This window comes from Haplochromis burtoni, unplaced genomic scaffold (genome assembly GCF_018398535.1).
Source record: "Haplochromis burtoni strain Fernald_Lab_line unplaced genomic scaffold, NCSU_Asbu1 Contig_69, whole genome shotgun sequence".
Lineage (NCBI taxonomy): Eukaryota > Metazoa > Chordata > Actinopteri > Cichliformes > Cichlidae > Haplochromis > Haplochromis burtoni.
The window spans coordinates 583459-603969 of record NW_024582430.1 but is presented as its reverse complement, the minus strand read 5'-3'; the positions used below and the strand labels follow the sequence as shown (position 1 = coordinate 603969).

Here is a 20511-nt window from a genome sequence, read left to right as displayed (position 1 = left end):
CAGTGGAAGACTCTGAAGGCCAGGCCTGCCAGGAAGTCTCTGGGGGAGAGGTAACCGGCAACGGGCCTGATGATGAAGCCTGAGCACTCTGCTCACACACACACACACACACACACACACACACACACACACACACACACACACTGGCCATCTTAATCTTTAATCTAAACAGCGACCAAAAGATGACCAGTTAACCAAAAATAAGAAAGCCAGAACTGAAGAGGAGTAAGATTAGACAAAGACTCAGGCACCAGGATGAGGGTACTGAGGGTACTGAGGATGGGAGAAAATAACAAAGGATAGAAGTAAAAACACAGAAAGGTAACAAGGACTTAACTGTCAAAATAAAACAGAGGCACAAAGATCAAACCACACAGAAAACAGGAAGGACGCAGGCAGAGGGGTTATTAGGGTTACCATGACAGCTGCAGTTCATGTACCGGCCAGCAGAGGCAGCAGCGAGTCAGTCCCCATAGACTCCCATGTTAAAACTTTCCAGCAGAAATAAACATGTTTACAGCCTGATACACAAACTGTTTGTTCTCTAGAGATAATTCCCCCTTAATAATAACTAAGGACGATTTTATAACTCACATGTTCAAATGGTATTAAGGCTATAAGTTTGCATTATTGGGGGCGTGGCCTCTTTGACTGACAGGTTGATGGTGGTGACAGGTGGCTGTAGCTGCTAGCTGTCTGCTAACTGGATCTCTGGACCTTGGTTGTGCTGTTGGAGCATTTTAATGAAATCATGTGACCAACAATATGGCTGCTGTGGGGTTTATGGGCTCAAATTGTGGTCATAAATATTTTGTACTTGTAAATCAGGATTTGTATGTATAAAAAGAATTTGTGTGTGGACATACGTGTGAAACTCTGCACTCAAGCTTCAAGTTACAAGTACGAATTTTGACCCTATTTTTCTTCCTTTCAGCTGATTGGTCAATGTCATGTCAATCACAAATGTAACAATCCAATCAGAGAACAGATGGGTTTGGATGTCGGAGGGGCGCTTTTTGAACTGCAGGTCCTTGAAGGATAAAGGCTCCAAAACAATCAAACTGGTTTTGCCCATTATGTGCGAAACCAGAAAAAGTGCCTGAAAGCTGCAGTGGGAAACATCGGTGTCACTCTCCTTGTTTTTGGCTCAGATATTCAGCAGCTTGGAAACAACTGCTTGCAGGGCTCTAGGGTGCGACCACATTTTTCAATGGTGCAACTAAAAAAAATCCTACGTCGCAGAACTCTGAAAGTCTCCGTGTGGTCAACAACAGACAGACATTATGCCTCTATCGTGGTCTAAACCAATCAGAGATAGCCAGGGGCGGGACCTCTCTGATTGGCCGTGATCCAGTTGAGAGTGCAGGTGGATAGAGATAGTGATGATAAATTCGATTCTTTTTACTGAATCGAGTTTGAATGAGTCACTCACCAAAGTGAATCGCATTGAGTCATTTGAGTCACTGAGTCAGTTGACCAGAGAGTGCAACAAATTTACTGATTTTCACTGAAACTTAATTAGTTTCTCTTTTCATGTAAATCCTGCTGCTAAGATGAGTGATTCGTTTATGCTACGATTCAGCGCAGCAAGGGAGGGGGTGAGTAACTCAAATGTGCTGTTAGCATGTTAGCAGAGCGATGCTACTGTGAACTGAGGAGCTATTGTGTTGATGTGAGCTTCTACTCAGGGTTTTTTCTTCCAGTTCAGAGCAGGAATGTTTTTGTTAAGTTAATGTTTTTTTGGCTGTTGTTTTTTCCCCCACAATTTTAATTATAAGTTAGATATATGTAACAAGTGTCACCTGGCAGTTTGTTGCTCTCTGCCAGGTGATTGGCTGAAGAGCTGTGAAAAGGTAGTGGGTGTGTGGGGTGAAGTCAACGCCCTTCTGTGGAAAAAACCAGAGGCAATTAATTCACTCAGGTGCGAGTGGGTATACTGTCGGTAAGAGACTTTTGCCACTTTTGTTTGGATCTTTTGCTTTTGCATGTGCCTATTTTTAATGTGTCATTGGACTTTTTTAGTGTGACCACGAATTTTAATAGAAGAATTGATCAAGCCCTAGATTGACTGCGCGCAGGGAAACTGATCAATATTGTAGGTATATTGAGTGTTTGTTTTAGCTTCATGATTTTGAATGGTTTTATGAAATTGTTATTTTATTGGGTAATATTTTAATTGATAATGTTGTTTGTTTTTCAGCTGTGCTGTCTCTGCTGTCCTTTTTTTGGTCTTTTGATTGATTTGTAATTTTGTTTTGGTTAGTCCGTCCAGCCGTAGAGGCGGTTATCGATTGAGAGTAAGTTTTGTAAGGGCGGACTAACCTCTCTTTTGTTTTTCATTTATTTTAATTGTTTGTGCCACTTCCCTTTATCTCCCAGATCACAGGCCATACAGAGCACCGATTCCCAGCTGCGCTGAGACCCGAATTGTTTGCAGTGTGTGCCACGATTGCAGTGTCGCTAAGCGGGGTGTGACGGGTTGTAGTGTTATTTCGCACAGTTTGTGTGGTAAGTCTCGTGTGCAGCTGGGATATCAGCAGGATGTGTTGTAAGTCCTGTCTGGAAACGACTGGGAATTTGTACTTTTAACTCATGTAATAAATAAATGATCAATTATTTCTTTGCCCCGTGTACTCATCCCTTGTCGTCGGTTACATATATTTCTACTAATGATATTAGTTTGCTAACAGCAACAGGGATGAGTCAGTGAGTCAGTTGGCATTTTGTGAATCATGATTCACGAGTCAGTAAAGTGATTCTCGAGTATTGAACGATTCGTTCATGATTCGCACATCACTAGATAGAGAGAGGTGAGTGGCTTGAATAAAGCGATAAAGCTCACAAAACTATTTCAACAACCACCAAACAGTAAATGAGAGCAGGTACACGGATTCCACACAAAGACGTAAACACAGAGCGGACCGACGCATCAGAATCAGCTTTCTCTTTCTCGGCTTTCTCACCCGATGGCCCGTACACGGACACGCCGTCGGGGCTGAAAGCCGACAGCTCACTGATCCTGATGCATCGGCCGGTCCGCGCTTTGTGTTTACGTCTTTTTTGTGCTCAATTCTGAGCTGCAGGTTTTGTGTCTCTCCAACCAAAATTCACTGAAGCAGCAGCAAAAGAAGATCAAACTACGCTTCACATTTGATAAACGTCATCGTCATAAACATCATCAGTTGATAAACATCTTCTCTGACTTTTGCTGTTTTGCTTCCACCACGATAAAATCACACTTCATGCACAGCTCTCTCTCTCTCTGTGTGTACTTCAAGAACAGTTTCCCATCTCAAATCTAAATTTTTGCGTTATTCATTCGCTTATTACCCATATTGCATAATTTTATAATAAATGATCAGAATTATAATGTTTCTGACTGTCTGAGGCAAAACTGAATCGAATCAGGACCTCGTGAATCGGAATCGAATGGATTATAGAAATCAGTGATGATACCCAACCTTAGTGAGCAGCCTAGGCCCGACAGAGTGGATGTAGCTGTGGGTAATAAAAAAGATGAAAAGAACGATTGATAACTTTTTTGTTATGTCTCTGTCTGATCTGTCTGAAATTCATAGCCAGCTCTGACACGGTGCCATCAACCCCTGAGCGCTGAAAAAGCAGCAGTGTGTCCAGAAACACATTATATGCTGCGATAAATGCCCTGTGTCCCCTCTCCCCCCGGCCTTTCAGCAGCAAACAGGTCGTCAGAGTGATGATTAAGTTTAACATTGTCCACAACATTACCAAAGAGAACCAACGCACTTTAAGCACAAGCAGTTTTTCAGTAACTTCTCTTTCTGGTAGAAATGTGCTTCAAATAAAGAACTTTGTGTTGACAAGATTGTTAGTTAATCATTTACAAATCAATAGTGTCTCTATGGACTGAATTTCCCCCCAAAAAGTGTTAAGCGCCCAAATTTTGCACTGAGAGACTGCAGCACTAAGAAAAAAAGTTAGGCGCACCAGTGCAACCGTGACAAAAAGTTAGTCTAGAGCCCTGGCTTGCATTTGACGGTCAGCGATGGGCAGTAACACGTTAAGGTAACACATTACTGTAATCCGATTACTTTTTAAAGTAACGAGTAAAGTAAGGGATTACTATTGCAAAAAAGTAATTAGTTCGTGGTAACAGACATGTGCAGTTCAACAATGGATAATGTGCAGTGCGGGAGAGAGTACGACCGTGCAGCATTTAAAGCGTGGAAGTACTCACATTACTGCGTCTGCTGTGCACTCTGCGTGGGAAAATGAAACCCTAAACTTCTGAGCAAGTACCGAGCATGCTGGCATGACTGCTGAGGCACACCTGCACCAGGCAAACCTCCACCCGCACCACTCCTGCTAAACACGGGAAAATAGATTTAAGAGCGACAGGACTCAGTGCTGCTAAGTTTTTGATTTTATTTATTTTCTGCTTTGTTTTACTTGCATCTATTTGAAAGAGTGTAAACACAAAACAATTATTTTATTTTAAATGCTGGAATGTGCAGAAAATAGGTCTAAATGTTAAACACATTTCTTCAAGTCAAAGACAGCTGCATACGATTTGATTTTTCCTTGATGCATAAAGTTAAAGATTCAAACTAATAAGACACGTTTTAAGAGACTTTTTCATTAGATTCAGTTTTATATGATGGATTATGCAGAAAAAATAGAATTGGGCTGAAACGTCGCTTTATTACCTATTCAGGTTGTGTATCGTGTTTTTTAAAAGTAACTAAGTAATGAATTACTTTTGAAAATAAGTAATCAGTAGAGTAACAGGATTACTCTTTTGGAGACGTAATCAGGAATTAGTTAATGGTCCCTTTTCCAAGTAACTTGACCAACACTGTTGACGGTTACCTTTAAGGAAGTGCGAGACGTCCTCCAGCTGGGGGATGTTGTCCTCGCTGTATTTGCAGTACTTGGTCAGCAGTGGGAGGTTCTTCAGGTACTCCCTGCAGGCGTGGCTCGGGTACAGCTTGTGGAGCTCCCTGAACACCACGCCCCAGGTACGCACCTCCTCTGCAGTGAAGTCCACACGAGGGATGGGCTCACCGCTGTGAGAGACGGAGTTAAAGGATGAAAGCCCTTCTAGGTTTTTATTATTAACTTCATTAATGAAAACATCCATAAGAGGAACTCACTGTTTGTAGTTTACAGCCAAATCAGAAAAATATTGTCTTCGTTTTCTGTATATGTTGTCCTTAAATCCCTGCAGGAACAGCAAAACCTCAGTCGGTTACCGAGTTCACGCTACATTTCAGAGCTCTGTCCGATGATGCACATACCGGATGATCTGCATCAAGTTCAGAGCCATACATCAAAACCCTGTTTGCACACAGGTCCAAGTCTGAGATCTTCTTGGGGAACCACGGCACACCGGGCACATCTGAAACACAGTCAAGACACACGCAGACCTGTGAAATAACTCATTCCTATCACAGCTACTGTTTAGTCAAAGTACGACAAGGTGTACCGTCCTCGGGTAGAGCGGAGCCGTCGAACGGCGAGATCTCCACGATGTCCGTGTGCTTCCTGAGCAGCTCGGTGAGCTCCTTGAACTGCTCGTGGTCGGTGTCGCAGTCCACAAAGATCTCAAAGTCTGAATTCCTTCGTTTGGACTTCCGGGACTCGATGTGGATGAGGTTGACGTGTTTTTCCTGCGCACAAACACACACAAACACACACAAACACACACACACCCAAAGAAGATGCTGTAAAAGCTTCTGATCACATTCATTCCTGGCCAGTCACACGCATCCTCAGAAAACACCATATCTGTGTCAACATAAAGAAAATGAAACCTCACCTGGAAAAGTTTCAGTGCCTTTATAAGACCACCGACTTCGTTTTTCAGAGTGAATATGATGGTTGTCGAGCCTCTCCCAAAGCTGCTGGAGACGGTCCTGTTGTCCAAAGACCTTCCTCTGCGAAGCTCCTTTCCTTCTGACTTCCTGGCGTACATGCTTCTCTGGATTTCAGCGATACAAATATGAAATTGATAGTGATGGTTCAGTAAGCTTGCTTTGGCACTGGTTGCATCAGAGAGTCGTCTGGTAGGAGTACGACGTGAAGGTCGTGACAGGATGAGTCTCCGGCTGTTCTGTCACTCTGCACGGCGGCTGCTGCCTTTATGAAGCTGCAGCAGAGGGGAGGGCGCTCCAGAGATGGATGTTCATCAGGAGGAAGATCAGCATCACGCCATATACATCACAACACACGACGCCTTGACACGTCACCACCTGTTCACTTATTGTTGAGTCAACGTGACGATAAAGTGTTACTGTAACCGTCCTTTAAAATACACGAACGCATGAACTTTACAGTAACTGTGAACGACTTACTGTTTGCTTCATGGCAACCGGTTTATAGTACTGTGTACTGTTTGTGTACAATGAATTCAATATTTACTGTATTTATGACACATTTTAATTGACACTGTGTCAGGATTAACATCCCTTATTAGTTATAACAATAGAAGCGTATGACTGTAATATAAAGTCCCAGGTTATACATATTATATTTTCAGTACCTGAAACACTCACATGTATCTAAATCAAACTGATAACATAGTTACAGTTTGAATGGAGAGAGAACAAATTATGTTGCAAGTATTTGAATTAATGAGTATCCAACATGTTAACGTTAAAGGCTGCATCATAGAGGACAGCAAACTTTGCTTTCTTTCACTGAACTCACAGAAATCACTTTGAGCTGCAGCTGTTGGTTCCTGCTCTTCTCTCTTCTGTTACAAATGAAGACAGTTGAACCCTAAATGCTGTAAACGTGGGAATGAAGAGATTCCTGTTTGTCTGTTTGCTGACTGTGTTTTTATGCGGTGATTAGCCACGGGACAAAATAAAAGAATTATTTATAAGACAGAAAACACACAAAATCTTTTTAAGTAACAAATACTTTAAAGAGCAGAGTATTATCAGTATCCTGACCTCCTGTCCTGGACTCTAGTTACACAGTACTCTCGGGTGCAGACAGCTGAGGTGAACCTGGAGACGCTGTTGAGTCATTTTAAAGAAACTTCTGGTTATGAATGCAGAAATTATATTTATGGTTCTATTTTTTGAAAGTTTACCATCATTTTTTGTTCAGTCCTGTTTTAATATTAATTTTTTTTACATATTCAGCAGGTTAGTTTTGATCTTTCAGGAGGTAAATGGACTGATTGTTATACAGCACTTCTCTACTCTCCCAGAGTACTCAGAGCGCTCTATACAACACGTCACATTCACCTTCTTCTATGATTTTAAGTGCTTACTGACATTCACACACATCCATACTCTGATGGGTCAGACAGCAACTTAGGGTTAGTAGCCCAAAGGCATGCGGGCCAGGCGGGGGTCGAACTACCTCCTGAGCTACAGGGGTTCGTATACTCTAATACAGACAAGATCCCTATAGTCACGTGTAACTACAGTGTAAGGAGGGGAAACAAACTATAAATCTGTATCAGTGTTTTATTTTACCCAGATAATAAGACTCGGCGCGACCAGTCAGTGTGAGCAGACACTGATAATAATATTGCAAAAGGACTGTAAAGCGAGCCGTCACAGCTTTTTATTGATAAGACTTCAAAACCTATCAACTGGATCTCGTGATCAGGAGTCATCGCTCAGGACATCACCTCTGTCAGAAAACAGAGGGCGGGTCTGAGTCACCTGTGGAACCGAAGCCTTAGTTATTCAAACTGAACCAAATTCTTCTTTATTTTTCTCCAACAAAGAGCAACTTCAGTTTTACCAGCGGACGTTTTGCACAGGTGGCATCTTATCGCAGCATCATGCTGGAGCTCCTGAGAGCGACACAAATGTTTGTAGAAGCCGTCAGCATGCCGAGGTGCTTGATTTGAAACACCTGAGTGAAATGATTTGGACAGGTGAGGGAATGCTTTTGGCAGAGCACTTTGTTTTACACAAAAAAACAAAGGTTACACTGTGAGTTAGAAGTTTCCACCAAAGGTTTCATCACATGTTCGGTTGCACGTGGTCATAACCTCATACGGGGGGTAGCTCACATTGGCCATGTAGTCCGTCTATAACGAGTAATTGTAGTTATAGCGAGAGACAGGAAGTCTCTATCTGCTTCTCTAATTTTGTCTAAAACTGCAGCCTGACTCCAGCAGGCTCCACATGAGGCCTGGCGTATTTAAACACATTTACGGCCGGACGTGACCCTCAGCAGCCCTCTGAGATGAACGTCACTGATGCGGGTTTGCTGCTAACTGCAGCCATGATTTTCTGGGCTGCAGATCTGAGTCTGATGCTGCTTCTTTGAAAAGCTTAATGAGAGTCAGACTCAGAGTGTGATCCATCTACTGTCTGTTTATGCGATTAGAGAGCCCAGGCCTTTGTGCAGCACTGTCTGCTGATGCTGTATGTGTTTCTGTGCAGGCTCGTTTTTTTTACTGCTTTACCTTGTTACGCACTGATCTTCATTCACATGAATGAAATAGTGCACATGAAATACAAATATAACTTCCAGCATGAATCCAAATGCAAAGCCGACTCTAAAAATATCCCAAAATTACTCCAAAGATGCTAAGGCCCAGTAACGCTGCAGACCAGCACCTGAGGAATAACGGAATAAAACAATCAGAGTGTGTAATTCAAGCGAAAACTAGTGAGAACTGTGAAGGCCTGAGAAGTGTACGGTTTTAGGACTGAGCCTGTATCAGTGCAGAGACACGAGTCCATAATTACACTGGCTGTGTGAAAGGTTTTGTCCAGCCAGCTCCAAACGTTTGGACCATGACGTGTCTCGGACTGTTTGTCACTTTCATTTGGAAAGTCTGTAATTACTCCACATAACTAAGACACATGTTCCACCATAGACATCACTGCAGTTTAACTGAGGCTCAAATAGAGACAGGAAGAAGAAGAGCTTCACACAGAAGGAAGTCTCTCAGTTTGAAAAATGAGCCAATTATTTAGACAGTGTCCTCATTAATTCATCGATATGCTTATCAAATTTCAGAAATTCATCCATCATTTCTCTTCCACTTATCCGATTCAGGTTTGTGTGGGCGCTGGGGCCTATCCCAGCTACCACAGGGCGGGAGGCCTGGTACGTCCAGGACGGGTCGCCAGTCTGTCACAGGGCCTCCAGAAATTCATCAAAAGATGAATCTCCGCCTTATAACCCAGCTGTTTGTCTTGATGTCATAACGTCAATTACAAAGAAGTTGGGGGGTTTATAAAAGTACATAAAAACAGAATGCAAGTCACAACATATCAAATGTGTAAACTGAAAAAATGAATAAAAGTTTTAATAAAAAAGACTGAGTGTGAAGACAGCAGTCTCCCAAACATCTGGGAGCTCTCCCGTCCTCGGTGCTCATGCTCCAGATGTTCTGGGCCGCTGAAAGGTGAGGACTGGGCCGGGTGCGTTCACTCAGTTGAGTGGGTAAAGCGAACATGTTTGGGACGCGGCCCGCCTTAGGAGGCTGGAACAGGGCGTTTCCGCGCTGAAGGGGACGCGGCCCGTCTGGTTCCTGTCTCGGTCATATGTCGGGGCTCCTGGTGCTCGCAGCGGCGGTTCCACAGACAGAGTTCAGAGTTCGAGCAGCGCGTTGTCCGGGTCAGCTGAAGCCCCCCAGCAGCGGAGAGGATGCCGGCGGTGTCTAAAGGGGACGGGATGCGCGGACTGGCCGTGTTCATCTCCGACATCAGGAACTGTGAGTTTGTCTCCTTCACCCCGCAGCTAGGCACGGCTAGCCTCTGTACCGCGGGGACCTCAGGGAACACGCCCGGGTGGGGGACTTCGAGCCCGGGGTCAGTTTCCCGCCCCTGCCGCCCTCGTTCTGGACACATTTACCCCGTTAAAGTGGGATAAACTCCCGCCCAGCGCTCAAGCCTCCCCGGCTAATCATCGCTAGCTGCTAGCTGCTAACGTCACCGTGTCAAAGGGCGTGGGCCGCCGTGGGGAGATAACCAAACCGTCACTTTTTAACTGCGTGAGCTGCTTTATCAGGCCAACATGAGCGGCTCAGTGCCGCCTTAGCAGGTCGTAAAAGTCGGTGTGTAAAGTCTCCGGTCCACCGCCTCAGCTGGCGTTAGCTGGAATTAACGTTAATCGCAAAAAGTAACGCAAAACGGTAATCTGAGTACTCGCGAAAGAGCGAGAGGAGGCGGTGCTGCTCTCCAGGGGGGTTAGAGAAAACCAGCAGCGGGTTAAATAAAAGCTTGAAATGAGAGTGTGTCCGTGTTAGTGGGCAGGTGCACAGGAAAGGTGAGACGAGGCAGGTAGACAGTTCCCGTGTTTCTGTTTGCTGGTCGTGGGAACGAGTTACAGCTACAGTAACTGAACCAGCTGCTGTGTGACGGTACGGCTCTGCGATACCTGCACGATGACCAGTCCAGTGGCTTTTGGCCTCTTTCAGCATCCTTACACTCTGTGACAACTCTGACCCCTGACCTTGACCCTGAAACACTAAAGTCAGGTGACTTTCACCCACGTGGTGCCTTACAGCCTTTTCCTCTGGTCCCCTGTGAGATTTTGATAGGAAGTATCTTTTATATTGTGTTTGTGTTATTGTTGGGTCCTTACCTACAGTATAAACCCAGAGATGGCTGTTGTTGTGAGGTGGTGTTGTATAAATAAAGCCGCTGTTGTAGGTGACGGTGTTGCAGAACTGCACGTTAGTGTTCTGGGTGAGAAAACAGGAACGCGGCCTCAGAGCTTCCTGTTGCTGCCCCGACACAAACCGTCCTGACTGATTTTATTCTGCAGCGTCCGGCTGCTGCTGCTCTGCTGGGTTTGTTCATGCTGGCGTTTCAGGGTGACTTATTCTGAATCCACCACAGCAGCTTACTGTGATTCACAGTTCAAAATAAGCCTTCTGTATTTGATAGTGCAGTTGATTCAGGCCCTCTGTGTTCGCACAGGCTGTCAGTGAGTGCTCCCACAGCCACTCTGCTCCCTTCACCTCTTATTATCCGGTCAATGTGAGATGTTGGCGAACGCTCATCAGGTTATAAATCACGTTCTTCACAACAAAGCACATGAAAAATGTTCCTACTGTCACAATCAGAGACTGTACATCAAGATGGATTTAGCTGAAAGGTAAATCTGACACAGAAGTGTCTTAAACCATCCAGCAGGGGGCGACTCCTGCGGTTGCAGAGAGAAGTCTGATTGGATGGAAGTCTGTGAGAAAAAGAGGCTCCGGCTCAGCTGATCTGAGCTCAGTAAACACTGATGATGGTTTATGGTCTCAGCCGCTGGTTTCGGGGCTTACTGAACAAAGCGTGATGTTCGATTTGGAGGTTTTGGTCACAACAGAGCGAGAAAGGAGCAGGAAGCGGGGAGGATTAGCTCTGGGTGATCCTGCTGCGTCATCAGGTCTACGCTTCAAAAACAGGCGGGCTGAGGTTCCTGCTTCTGGAGATAATAAAGTAAAGAGATGTCACTGCTTCATCAGGAAGCTCTTATGTTGTAGTGTGCGATTAAACCCGGACGCCACGTTCCTCAGCGGGGGCGGGTCCTTTAAAAAAGGCAGGATGTTGTATTCATGAGTGATCGCAGCTCTGTGCATGCTGAGTAACGCTGATCTGTCTGCAGGTAAAAGTAAAGAGGCCGAGATAAAGAGGATAAACAAGGAGCTGGCAAACATCCGCTCCAAATTTAAAGGTAGGTGATGGAGAAACGAGCTCGCCGAGTCACCTGACCTGCTTCCTGCTTCCTGTCCCGACTGCTTTGTGTTGTCCTGTGAAACCTCACTGACTCTCTGGTTGCTGCTGTTTCTCCTGTTGCCACCTGTTCCTCACTGCCTATAATTAGTCTGCTGCAGAGAGGAGGCGATATGCGGGCAGGGAGTGTCCACATAGCGCCTCCTCTCCGCCCTCTCCACCCGGCATTCAGGCCTTTCCACTGTGTCCACATGTCTCTGCAACTGTGCTCCTTATCCATGAAGTACTGAGGCTGGCGTAAAACAATCTTTCTTCAGTTTTATTTGATGATGACGTTTCCAAACACTGAATAAAAGCCCAGTCATGCAAAAATAAAGATTGCGGGGCAGGGATAGCTCAGTAGGTAGCGTGGTGGCCCCATGATCGGAAGGTCGGGGGTTCAACTCCACTGAACGGCTACCCTGAGGTGCCCCTGAGCAAGGTACCGTCCCTACACACTGCTCCCCGGGCGCTGCATTGTAGGCTGCCCACTGCTTCACTGGGTGAATGGGTTAAATGCAGAGGAACTATTTCCCTATGGGGACTAACACATACACACATTATTGTGTGTGTTTGATGTTGCACTGCTGCCGATCCTGAACCTCCCACTCTCACTGGGTTTGGATTATTTGACTAGATTTGAATCAGACAAAGTCCACCTGCTTTCCCCTCCGAGCCTCAGCTGTTTGGAATAAAATGCTGCTGTTTATCACATAGACATTAAAGTGTGTGTGCGTGCTTGTGTGTGTGTGTGTGTGTGTGCGCAGGAGACAAGGCGTTGGATGGCTACAGTAAAAAGAAGTATGTCTGCAAGCTGCTCTTCATCTTCCTTCTGGGCCATGACATCGACTTCGGGCACATGGAGGCCGTCAACCTCCTGAGCTCCAACAAGTACACGGAGAAGCAGATCGTGAGTGTCGGAGCTGCTCGGCCGCCATGTTTCAGGGTTATCACGTGCGAGAGCGTCAGGACCGCCCCCTCACGCCGCTCTGTGGTCTCTGTTTCTGGGTTGATAAACACATTTGTTCCAAATGTTTTTATTGCAGTGCCGCTCGTTTCCCTTTCGCGGCGTCCTGGTGGTTTTTTTTTTGGGTTTTTTTAACCTCTAATGAAGCAGGCAGTAATAACTGTGTAATAACAACTTTACCAACAGTGTTCTGGATGAGAGTGACGTGAATCGGCTCAAATCATTTCAGCTCCGAGAGACTAGATTGTATTTCCAGCTTTCCACCTGTCCCGTCTCTAGAAGCCCACACTCGCTGTGGTCGTATCTCTGGGTCAGACAGAGCTAGCTGCCTTTGACTTGAGCTCTCCGAGCGTCTCTGAGGGTCTGTGCTGAGATTCAGAGCTGTTGGCGGGCATCCTTCCTGCTGAGTCGCTGGAGGCGGAGCTGCAGGCTATAAACTCACTGTGTAGGACCTCACCAGACTCCACTTAAAGTGTGACGGAAGAATGTAAATTTACTGCAAACGTAAATTGTTATCTCTGCGACCCTGACGTGGGGTAGCTGTCGTTAATCAGCTTCTGATCAGTTTTATTTCATTGATCAGTTTTTTGTTTCCTTAAAGGAAATGAGTGAGCGTGTGGAGGCGGATCATTGTCACAGCACGGCGTCCTCCAAAGCCTCAACGACTGTTCAGTTACACGAGTAATCCAGTAAAAATACTTTAAGCTCGAGACTAACATGAGTTTGATAAATGATGATGATCGTCAGGGAAGCCGATTCGAGAGTCGCTGGGATCAGCTGATGTTTTGGTAACAGAGGCCACGCCTCCAGCTGCTCCGTGTGGGTGGTGCTGACGCTCCGGCTCTGCTGTGTGTGTTTGTGGATTTCCAGAGTCAGAGAGAGAAAGAATATCCCGTCACGTGACCTTTGCCGTGTCTCCTCCTTTCAGGGTTACCTCTTCATCTCAGTGCTGGTCAACTCCAACAGCGACCTGATCCGCCTCATCAACAACGGCATCAAAAACGACCTCGCCAGCCGCAACCCCACCTTCATGAACCTGGCCCTGCACTGCATCGCCAACGTGGGCAGCAGAGAGATGGCGGAGGCGTTCGCCTCGGAGATTCCCAGAGTCTTAGTGGCCAGGTTCGTTCTTAAACACGTTTTAGCTCCGAGCGGCTCAAAGTCCTTTAATATCAGTTTGTTTGTGTTGGTCGTGAACCTGGTTCAGGGTCAGCTGTGGGCGCTCGTGAGAAATACGACGTCAATTATGTAGATTGTTGCAGCAGCGGTTTGTAAGGCACCAAATCCAACCTGACATTATCTGAGATTGACTGCTGTGGCCTGAAGCGCAGCGCCGTCACTCATTACACATTAATAAAGCCGACCTCATTACACAGTGACGATCCACAGGCCAGTGTGTGGGTAACAGGCCGTGAAACAGATGAGCAGGCGGATGAATAACCACACACGCACATCTCCATCCTTCCAGTCATTACAGACAGCTGTCTCCTCACTCGCAGCTGGAGTCAGCACTCGACCTCCATCCAGTAAAACGAGCGGCTGTTACGGGCCGTCGGCACTTTGGTAAACGTTTCCGGAAACAACCCTTAAAAGCGACGTTATAGATGAGGATTCGTGTTCAGACTGAAACACACATGTTGATGTTCTGTTTGGGCCTCAGCCCACAGTCGACACTTAATCGGGGAACTAGTTCTTGGAGGAGGGATACTCTGACAGGGAAGTGGGGCCAGTGTGATGCAACAGAAATCAGTTACAAATCAAAGAACAGCAAAAAAATTGCAAACCTCCTTCTGGGCCAGACTGGAAGCGACGGATCAGATTTTTACTGGGAACAAGCTCGCGAGTGAACGACAAGAAAACAGCGATCGTGGTGCATCAGCTTAATGAAATAACACAGAGCTGGTGTGAACAGTCTGAGCAGACTGTAGGTCTAAGCCTGTGTAATCTGATGTAGTCTGATTACCAATGGGTAATGTGGGCGTGTCCTCGGCTGCTCGCTGCTGGTTTTCTTCCTGTTTGGTGAACTCGTGTCGCCGTTGCTTCTCTCAGGGACACGATGGACAGCGTGAAGCAGAGCGCAGCTCTTTGTCTGTTACGGCTCAACAGGACGTCGCCCGACCTCGTGCCCATGGGCGAATGGACCGCACGGGTCGTCCATCTGCTGAACGATCAGCACCTGGTGAGACTCCGCCTCCTCGTGGCGAGCTAAATACTTATATTTATCGTGAGAACGAGCTGATCGATGTGATGCCGTAGTTTAAACCCCGCCCTGAAACGCTGACTCTGCCTTCCTTTATTTCAGGGCGTGGTGACAGCAGCCACCAGCCTCATCACCACTCTGGCCCAGAAGAATCCGGATGACTTTAAGACCTCCGTGTCACTGGCGGTGGCCCGGCTCAGCAGGGTGGGTGTCCGTGTGACTCTTCGCGTCGCTCGGCTCAATCATAAACCAGCGGGGACGTTAATCTCCTTCCTGTTTGTTTAGATCGTGACGTCGGCGTCCATCGACCTGCAGGACTACACGTACTACTTTGTGGCTGCCCCGTGGCTGTCCGTCAAACTGCTGCGCCTGCTGCAGTGCTACCCTCCTCCAGGTACGGCACACACGCGTTAGTCCACCACGAATAAGTAAAGGTCTGAGAGGCGTAACCGTGGCGACGGGGCTTGAGGCGTCTGGTTTTCTTTGCAGAGGACGCCGCGCTGAGAAGTCGTCTCACCGAGTGTTTAGAGACCATCCTCAATAAAGCCCAGGAACCTCCGAAGTCCAAGAAGGTCCAACACTCCAACGCCAAGAACGCCGTTCTGTTTGAAGCCATCGCCCTCATCATCCACCATGACAGGCAGGTCATACACGCTTTGTTTATCCCCAAGTGTGGGGGAGAAAACAAAACATCCGTCAGTTTGCTTTCGCATGTGGGCGGGGCCAGTGCCTAGCACAGCTGTCATTGGGTGAGAGGCGGGAACACCTGGGCTGGCCGCCAGTCTGTCGCAGGGAGGGCGCAGAGACAGACCCATCACCTGTGATAGAGGCGAAATGTAACAGGAATCAGGTGTGTGTGTAAAATGCAAGGCATTGCCATGGAAACCAGAACAAAGAGCTCAGTGAGTACAAATTTAACTCAAACACAAAGTCAGTAAGTAATAAATTAAAAGTACTAATTTAAGTTAAATGTTAAAAAACAGAATATAATGAGCTCAGTAAGTTACACTGAAATATTTAACATTTTAAAATGTTCAAATTTAAATGTACAAAGTAAAAATATACAAAAAGCTCAACGTGATGAAATCAGATTAAAAACAAACAAACATGAGATGATGTCAGAGGGCTGAGCGAGCAGCTGCTGTGCAGATGTGCTGCAGTGTAGAGAGGGGTTCCTGGGCCCGGCCCACGTTCCTGACACGCGTAGCTCCGGTCGTCCTCGGACGTCATCGTGTTCGGGTGTCGTATCTGAGCCTCACGCTTGTCCCCCGTTGTCTCCCAGCGAGCCCACCCTGTTGGTACGAGCCTGTAACCAGCTGGGCCAGTTCCTCCAGCACAGAGAAACCAACCTCCGTTACCTGGCGTTGGAGAGCATGTGCACGCTGGCCAGCTCCGAATTTTCCCACGAGGCCGTGAAGACACACATGGAGACTGTGATCAACGCTCTGAAGGTGAGTCTCGCTCAGCTGGACGTCCGTTCCTCCTCAACTTGGACAAAACTCAAAGGTTTGGTTCGGTTCAACCTTTGAACACTAAAAACTAGTCTTGCCAATAAGTCTGACCTTTACTTTGAAATTCACACTTGCTTCCTGGTGTGTGTCCCGTGCAGACAGAGAGAGATGTGAGTGTTCGCCAGCGCGCCGTGGATCTGCTCTACGCCATGTGCGACCGCAGCAACGCCAAGCAGATCGTGGCAGAGATGCTGAGCTACCTGGAGACCGCCGACTACTCCATCAGAGAGGAGATAGTGGGTCGTGATGTCAGCACGTTTCGCCGTTCGCTTTAAGTGGCGTGAGCGCTCGTCTTCAGCCTCTGGCTTCTCTTCCTCAGGTGCTCAAAGTGGCCATCCTGGCAGAGAAGTACGCCGTGGACTACACCTGGTACGTGGACACCATCCTGAACCTGATCCGCATCGCTGGGGACTACGTCAGCGAGGAGGTCTGGTACCGCGTCATCCAGATCGTCATAAACCGAGACGATGTCCAAGGTTACGCCGCCAAGACCGTGTTTGAGGTGAGCCTCGCTGCTGTCCCTGAACGCTACAGAGCTCACCGCTGTTTAAGACTTCTGCGGTGAATCTTTGTCGAGCCGGCGCCGCTGCCAGCTTCATGCTCACGCGCGGTGTATTTGGCATGTGGTCGCACGGGGACCGACCCGGCCAATCACAGTAGCTGCCGGCTGCACTGCTGTGACGTGTAGTTATATTTGCAGGGAGCAGCGTGTCGGGGTACGGCGCAGATTTAACTCGCGCTTCTTTTCCCAGCAGACACGTTCAGAGTGGCTTCAGTCTGTGATCATGTGATCAGGTTTTATTTTGCTGTGCGACACACACAATACGACCGACGGAGTTTAACTGGCTCGATCATTGAACACTGAGGTCCTCACGGAGGAAACGAGTGGGCTTAAAGCCCTTTGATTGGTCGGTTGGATGAAGGAATCCTTCATGAACGCAGCTGTGATCCTGAATGTGTCTCCGGCCCGTGTGACTGGTTCGTTTGTGTCTTCTACCGTCTCATGAAGTCACTTCCTCTCTGACCTGCAGGCGCTGCAAGCCCCCGCCTGCCACGAGAACCTGGTGAAGGTGGGCGGGTACATCCTGGGGGAGTTCGGTAACCTGATTGCTGGTGACTCGCGCTCCAGGTACAAACCACACCCACAGCTGATCATCACAGTCCAGGGGATGTTTGTCTGGTCTCGTTGTTATTTGAGATTTTTATTATAAAGAATAATAAATAGTTTCTGAGCTCTTCTCTCATTCTGGACGATTTTGTGACAGAATAGGAAAAATGTGCCGGCAGACTTTAGGAAACGTGTCATTTGTCAGTAAAGCTGACGCGTCGCTGCTGAAGCTGACGGGACCGCTCGCAGGTTTCACCGCGACTCTGTCTCCTCTTCCTCAGCCCTCTGGTCCAGTTCAATCTCCTTCACTCCAAGTTCCACCTGTGCTCTGTGCCGACTCGGGCGCTGCTGCTGTCGGCGTACATCAAGTTCATCAACTTGTTTCCAGAAGTGAAAGCCACCATCCAGGACGTCCTGCGCTCCGACAGCCAGCTGCGCAACGCAGACGTGGAGCTTCAGCAGAGAGCCGTCGAGTACCTGAGGCTCAGCTGCATCGCCAGCACCGACATCCTGGTGTGTTAACCCCCGCAGCTATAAGACCCGCCGACGTAGCGACATCTGCCGTGAACTAGCACTGATGCTAACTGACTTCCTGTTTCTCTGCACAGGCCACCGTCCTGGAGGAAATGCCGCCGTTCCCGGAAAGGGAGTCCTCCATTCTGGCCAAGCTGAAGAAGAAGAAAGGACCCGGAAAACTGCCAGACATGGACGATAGTCGCCGCAGCGTCAACGGCAGCACGGAGCACAGCGAGAACACAGACACCACGAACAAGGTAACCACGGATGCAGAGCTGTGATTGGCTGCTGTGAAATCTGCCCATACCTGTTTAAAAGCCTGCAGCAGGTCGCTATTGCAGTCTGCGTGCACAGGCTGCCTTTAGCAGCTCGTCCTTCATCTTCAAACTCTGTCCATCTTCTTCTTCACTGTTGGATGACCTTCTCCCTCCTGACAGGCCCCGCCCCTCCTCCTCTGATAGGAACATGGTGCTGTCAGCCTGACTTGGTAAACAGTAGCTGCACTGATGAGCGCGCTGCTCGATCAGCTGTGAATCGATTCATTGGTGAAAGCAGAGATTCAACCTGGCAGGAGGGTGTAGTTCACACCTCCACCTGTTCTCACTTTGTTTGCTGGTATCTGTCTTCCAGAGCTCCACCCACTCTTTTACGGATGTCCTGAATCTAAACTCCGCCCCCTCATCAGGAGCCAATCTGCTCATCGACGTGTTTTCCGAGAGCTCCGCCCCTCCTGCAGCCACAGACGTATCGGAGGAGAACTTCCCCAGGTGAGGTTCAGCTGCAGTGACCTGCACTGATGTTTCTGTGAGTCTGTCTCGTCTCAGCGATGCTGCAGCGCGTTCAGGTTTGCAGCGTTGGTTCATGCACAGCTGTCTGAAGGCTGACCACTGCTGCAGCTTTGCAAACAGCCATGAACTTTGACCTTTCTCATGCTAACTGAGGCCTGTAGAGACCGAGACTGAGCTCTTGGGTTTACCGTGTGACCTCAGGGTGACCGTGTGCCGATGGAGGTGCTCACGCCGCTCTCACAGCGCTGCAGAGTCGTCCACGAGGATGCCCGTGTAACGTGACATAAAAGTGTCGTGTTGCGAGTGTTGTGTGAAGCAGGCAGGTTGCACGTGACCTCGGCTGTGTGTGTGAAGCTGTGTCACGCCTGCTGTTTGCACACCTTGAACCAGACGGTGTGAAACTCTCAACATACAAACTGCCGCAGGTTTCTTTGCAGTGCCGTGCATCCCGCTCTCTGCAGCAGCGGGATGCACGGCCTGACAGGAGGTTAGCCTCTGACATCACCGAATGCCGCGTTTACCTCTGTACGCCGTCGTTCCTCGTTGTTAGTGATGCGAGTCATTCCAGTGGCCACTCTGAGATCTGCACAAGATGAAGTGAATGAACAGATCGCTAAACCTGTGGGCGTGGCCGAGCTTTACCGCCGTGCTCGGCCTCACGATGATGTCTCTTCTTCACACAGACGTTTCCTTTGTGTAACTGTCGTCACGTTTTCCTTCTTCCAGGTTTGTTTGTAAGAACAACGGCGTGATCTACGAGAACCAGCTGTTACAGATCGGGCTGAAGTCTGAGTACCGGCAGAACCTCGGTGAGCAGCCGCTCGTTAAATCGAGGTTTAAAAAGCACAACCTCCTCCTGCCAGACTCAGGCTAAAATCTCGTTATCTTTGTTTTTTCTGTGAAGCTTTGTTATTATTGCTGCCTGACTTTGACGGTCACCCTCGCAGGTCGCATGTATGTGTTCTATGGAAACAAGACGTCCACCCAGTTCCTCAGCTTCTCCTCCTCAGTGAGCAGCAGCGACGCACTCAAGTCTCATATCCTTTCATGACAAACCTCGTAATTCTGCTTCAGCACAGCAAACCGGAGCACGAGGAGCTCCCACTTCAGCTCTGCACGACTCAGAAAACCACTCGGGGGCCGAGGCGGCGCTGGAGAGGGTTGGGAAACTTTAACATCATGACCCAGGTGGCGAGTACAGCCGAGCAGAGGCGACGAGACCCTCTTTAAATATTTATATTCTGTTTTCTACAGAAATGCATCCGATTCTTTAGCATCTCTGTGTCTGTGGGCGTGGTGTCCTGTGACGACCGCGCCCCCCTGAAACAAGTTCAGAAAAACAAACGTCGGCCTCCAAAGTGCAGGAAAACCCAATCAGAGCAGATTTAAAATGCTGTGACATCAGAATATCTCCAGAGCGATCAAAGACGTCCCGGTGGGTGAAACTGACTGTGAGATACCCGCTGAACTTCCTGTTCCATCAGAGCTGTGGAAGCTGATGCATGTTTACTACCAGTCCTCTGTTTGTACTGTGTGTCTGTGCACTCACATCATCACGGCCGAGAGTAACAGGGAGCAGGTTTATAATTACAATAGCATGAAGCTGACCTCTGAGTGGAGCAGACTGAAACACCAGAGCAGACGAGTTGGACGTCATGCGCTCGCACGTTAAATCTTTGGTGTTAGTGTTTGTGTCGGGGGCCTGAACCGTAACGTCCTGCGTTTAAAAAGAATAAAATCCAGCTGCAAGTT

At 47.8% G+C, this 20511-nt stretch overlaps 2 protein-coding genes across 2 annotated transcripts in view; one reads left to right on the top strand and one right to left on the bottom strand.

The window, feature by feature from the left end:
• The window catches only part of LOC102314239 (tryptophan 5-hydroxylase 1), a 10243-nt gene extending 3909 nt beyond the window's left edge, over positions 1–6334 (bottom strand). The window contains exons 1-5 of the mRNA XM_005924012.3: positions 5798–6334; positions 5465–5648; positions 5277–5377; positions 5133–5200; positions 4849–5045 (exon numbers count right to left, since the gene is read on the bottom strand). Coding sequence (XP_005924074.1) covers positions 4849–5045; positions 5133–5200; positions 5277–5377; positions 5465–5648; positions 5798–5953 — 706 coding nt within the window. The 5' untranslated portion in view covers positions 5954–6334. The remainder of the gene's footprint in view (positions 1–4848; positions 5046–5132; positions 5201–5276; positions 5378–5464; positions 5649–5797) is intronic.
• Positions 6335–9449: 3115 nt separating this feature from the next.
• LOC102313950 (AP-2 complex subunit alpha-2) overlaps positions 9450–20511 on the top strand; it is a gene marked incomplete in the record, with an annotated part of 16893 nt that continues 5831 nt past the window's right edge. The window contains 17 exon segments of the mRNA XM_005924011.3: positions 9450–9676; positions 11563–11631; positions 12437–12579; positions 13565–13758; positions 14686–14815; positions 14939–15040; positions 15122–15230; positions 15326–15476; positions 16119–16287; positions 16446–16583; positions 16667–16849; positions 17379–17476; positions 17737–17968; positions 18064–18228; positions 18602–18738; positions 19486–19568; positions 19707–19796. Of these exon segments, the coding sequence (XP_005924073.2) occupies positions 9610–9676; positions 11563–11631; positions 12437–12579; positions 13565–13758; positions 14686–14815; positions 14939–15040; positions 15122–15230; positions 15326–15476; positions 16119–16287; positions 16446–16583; positions 16667–16849; positions 17379–17476; positions 17737–17968; positions 18064–18228; positions 18602–18738; positions 19486–19568; positions 19707–19796 (2260 nt within the window).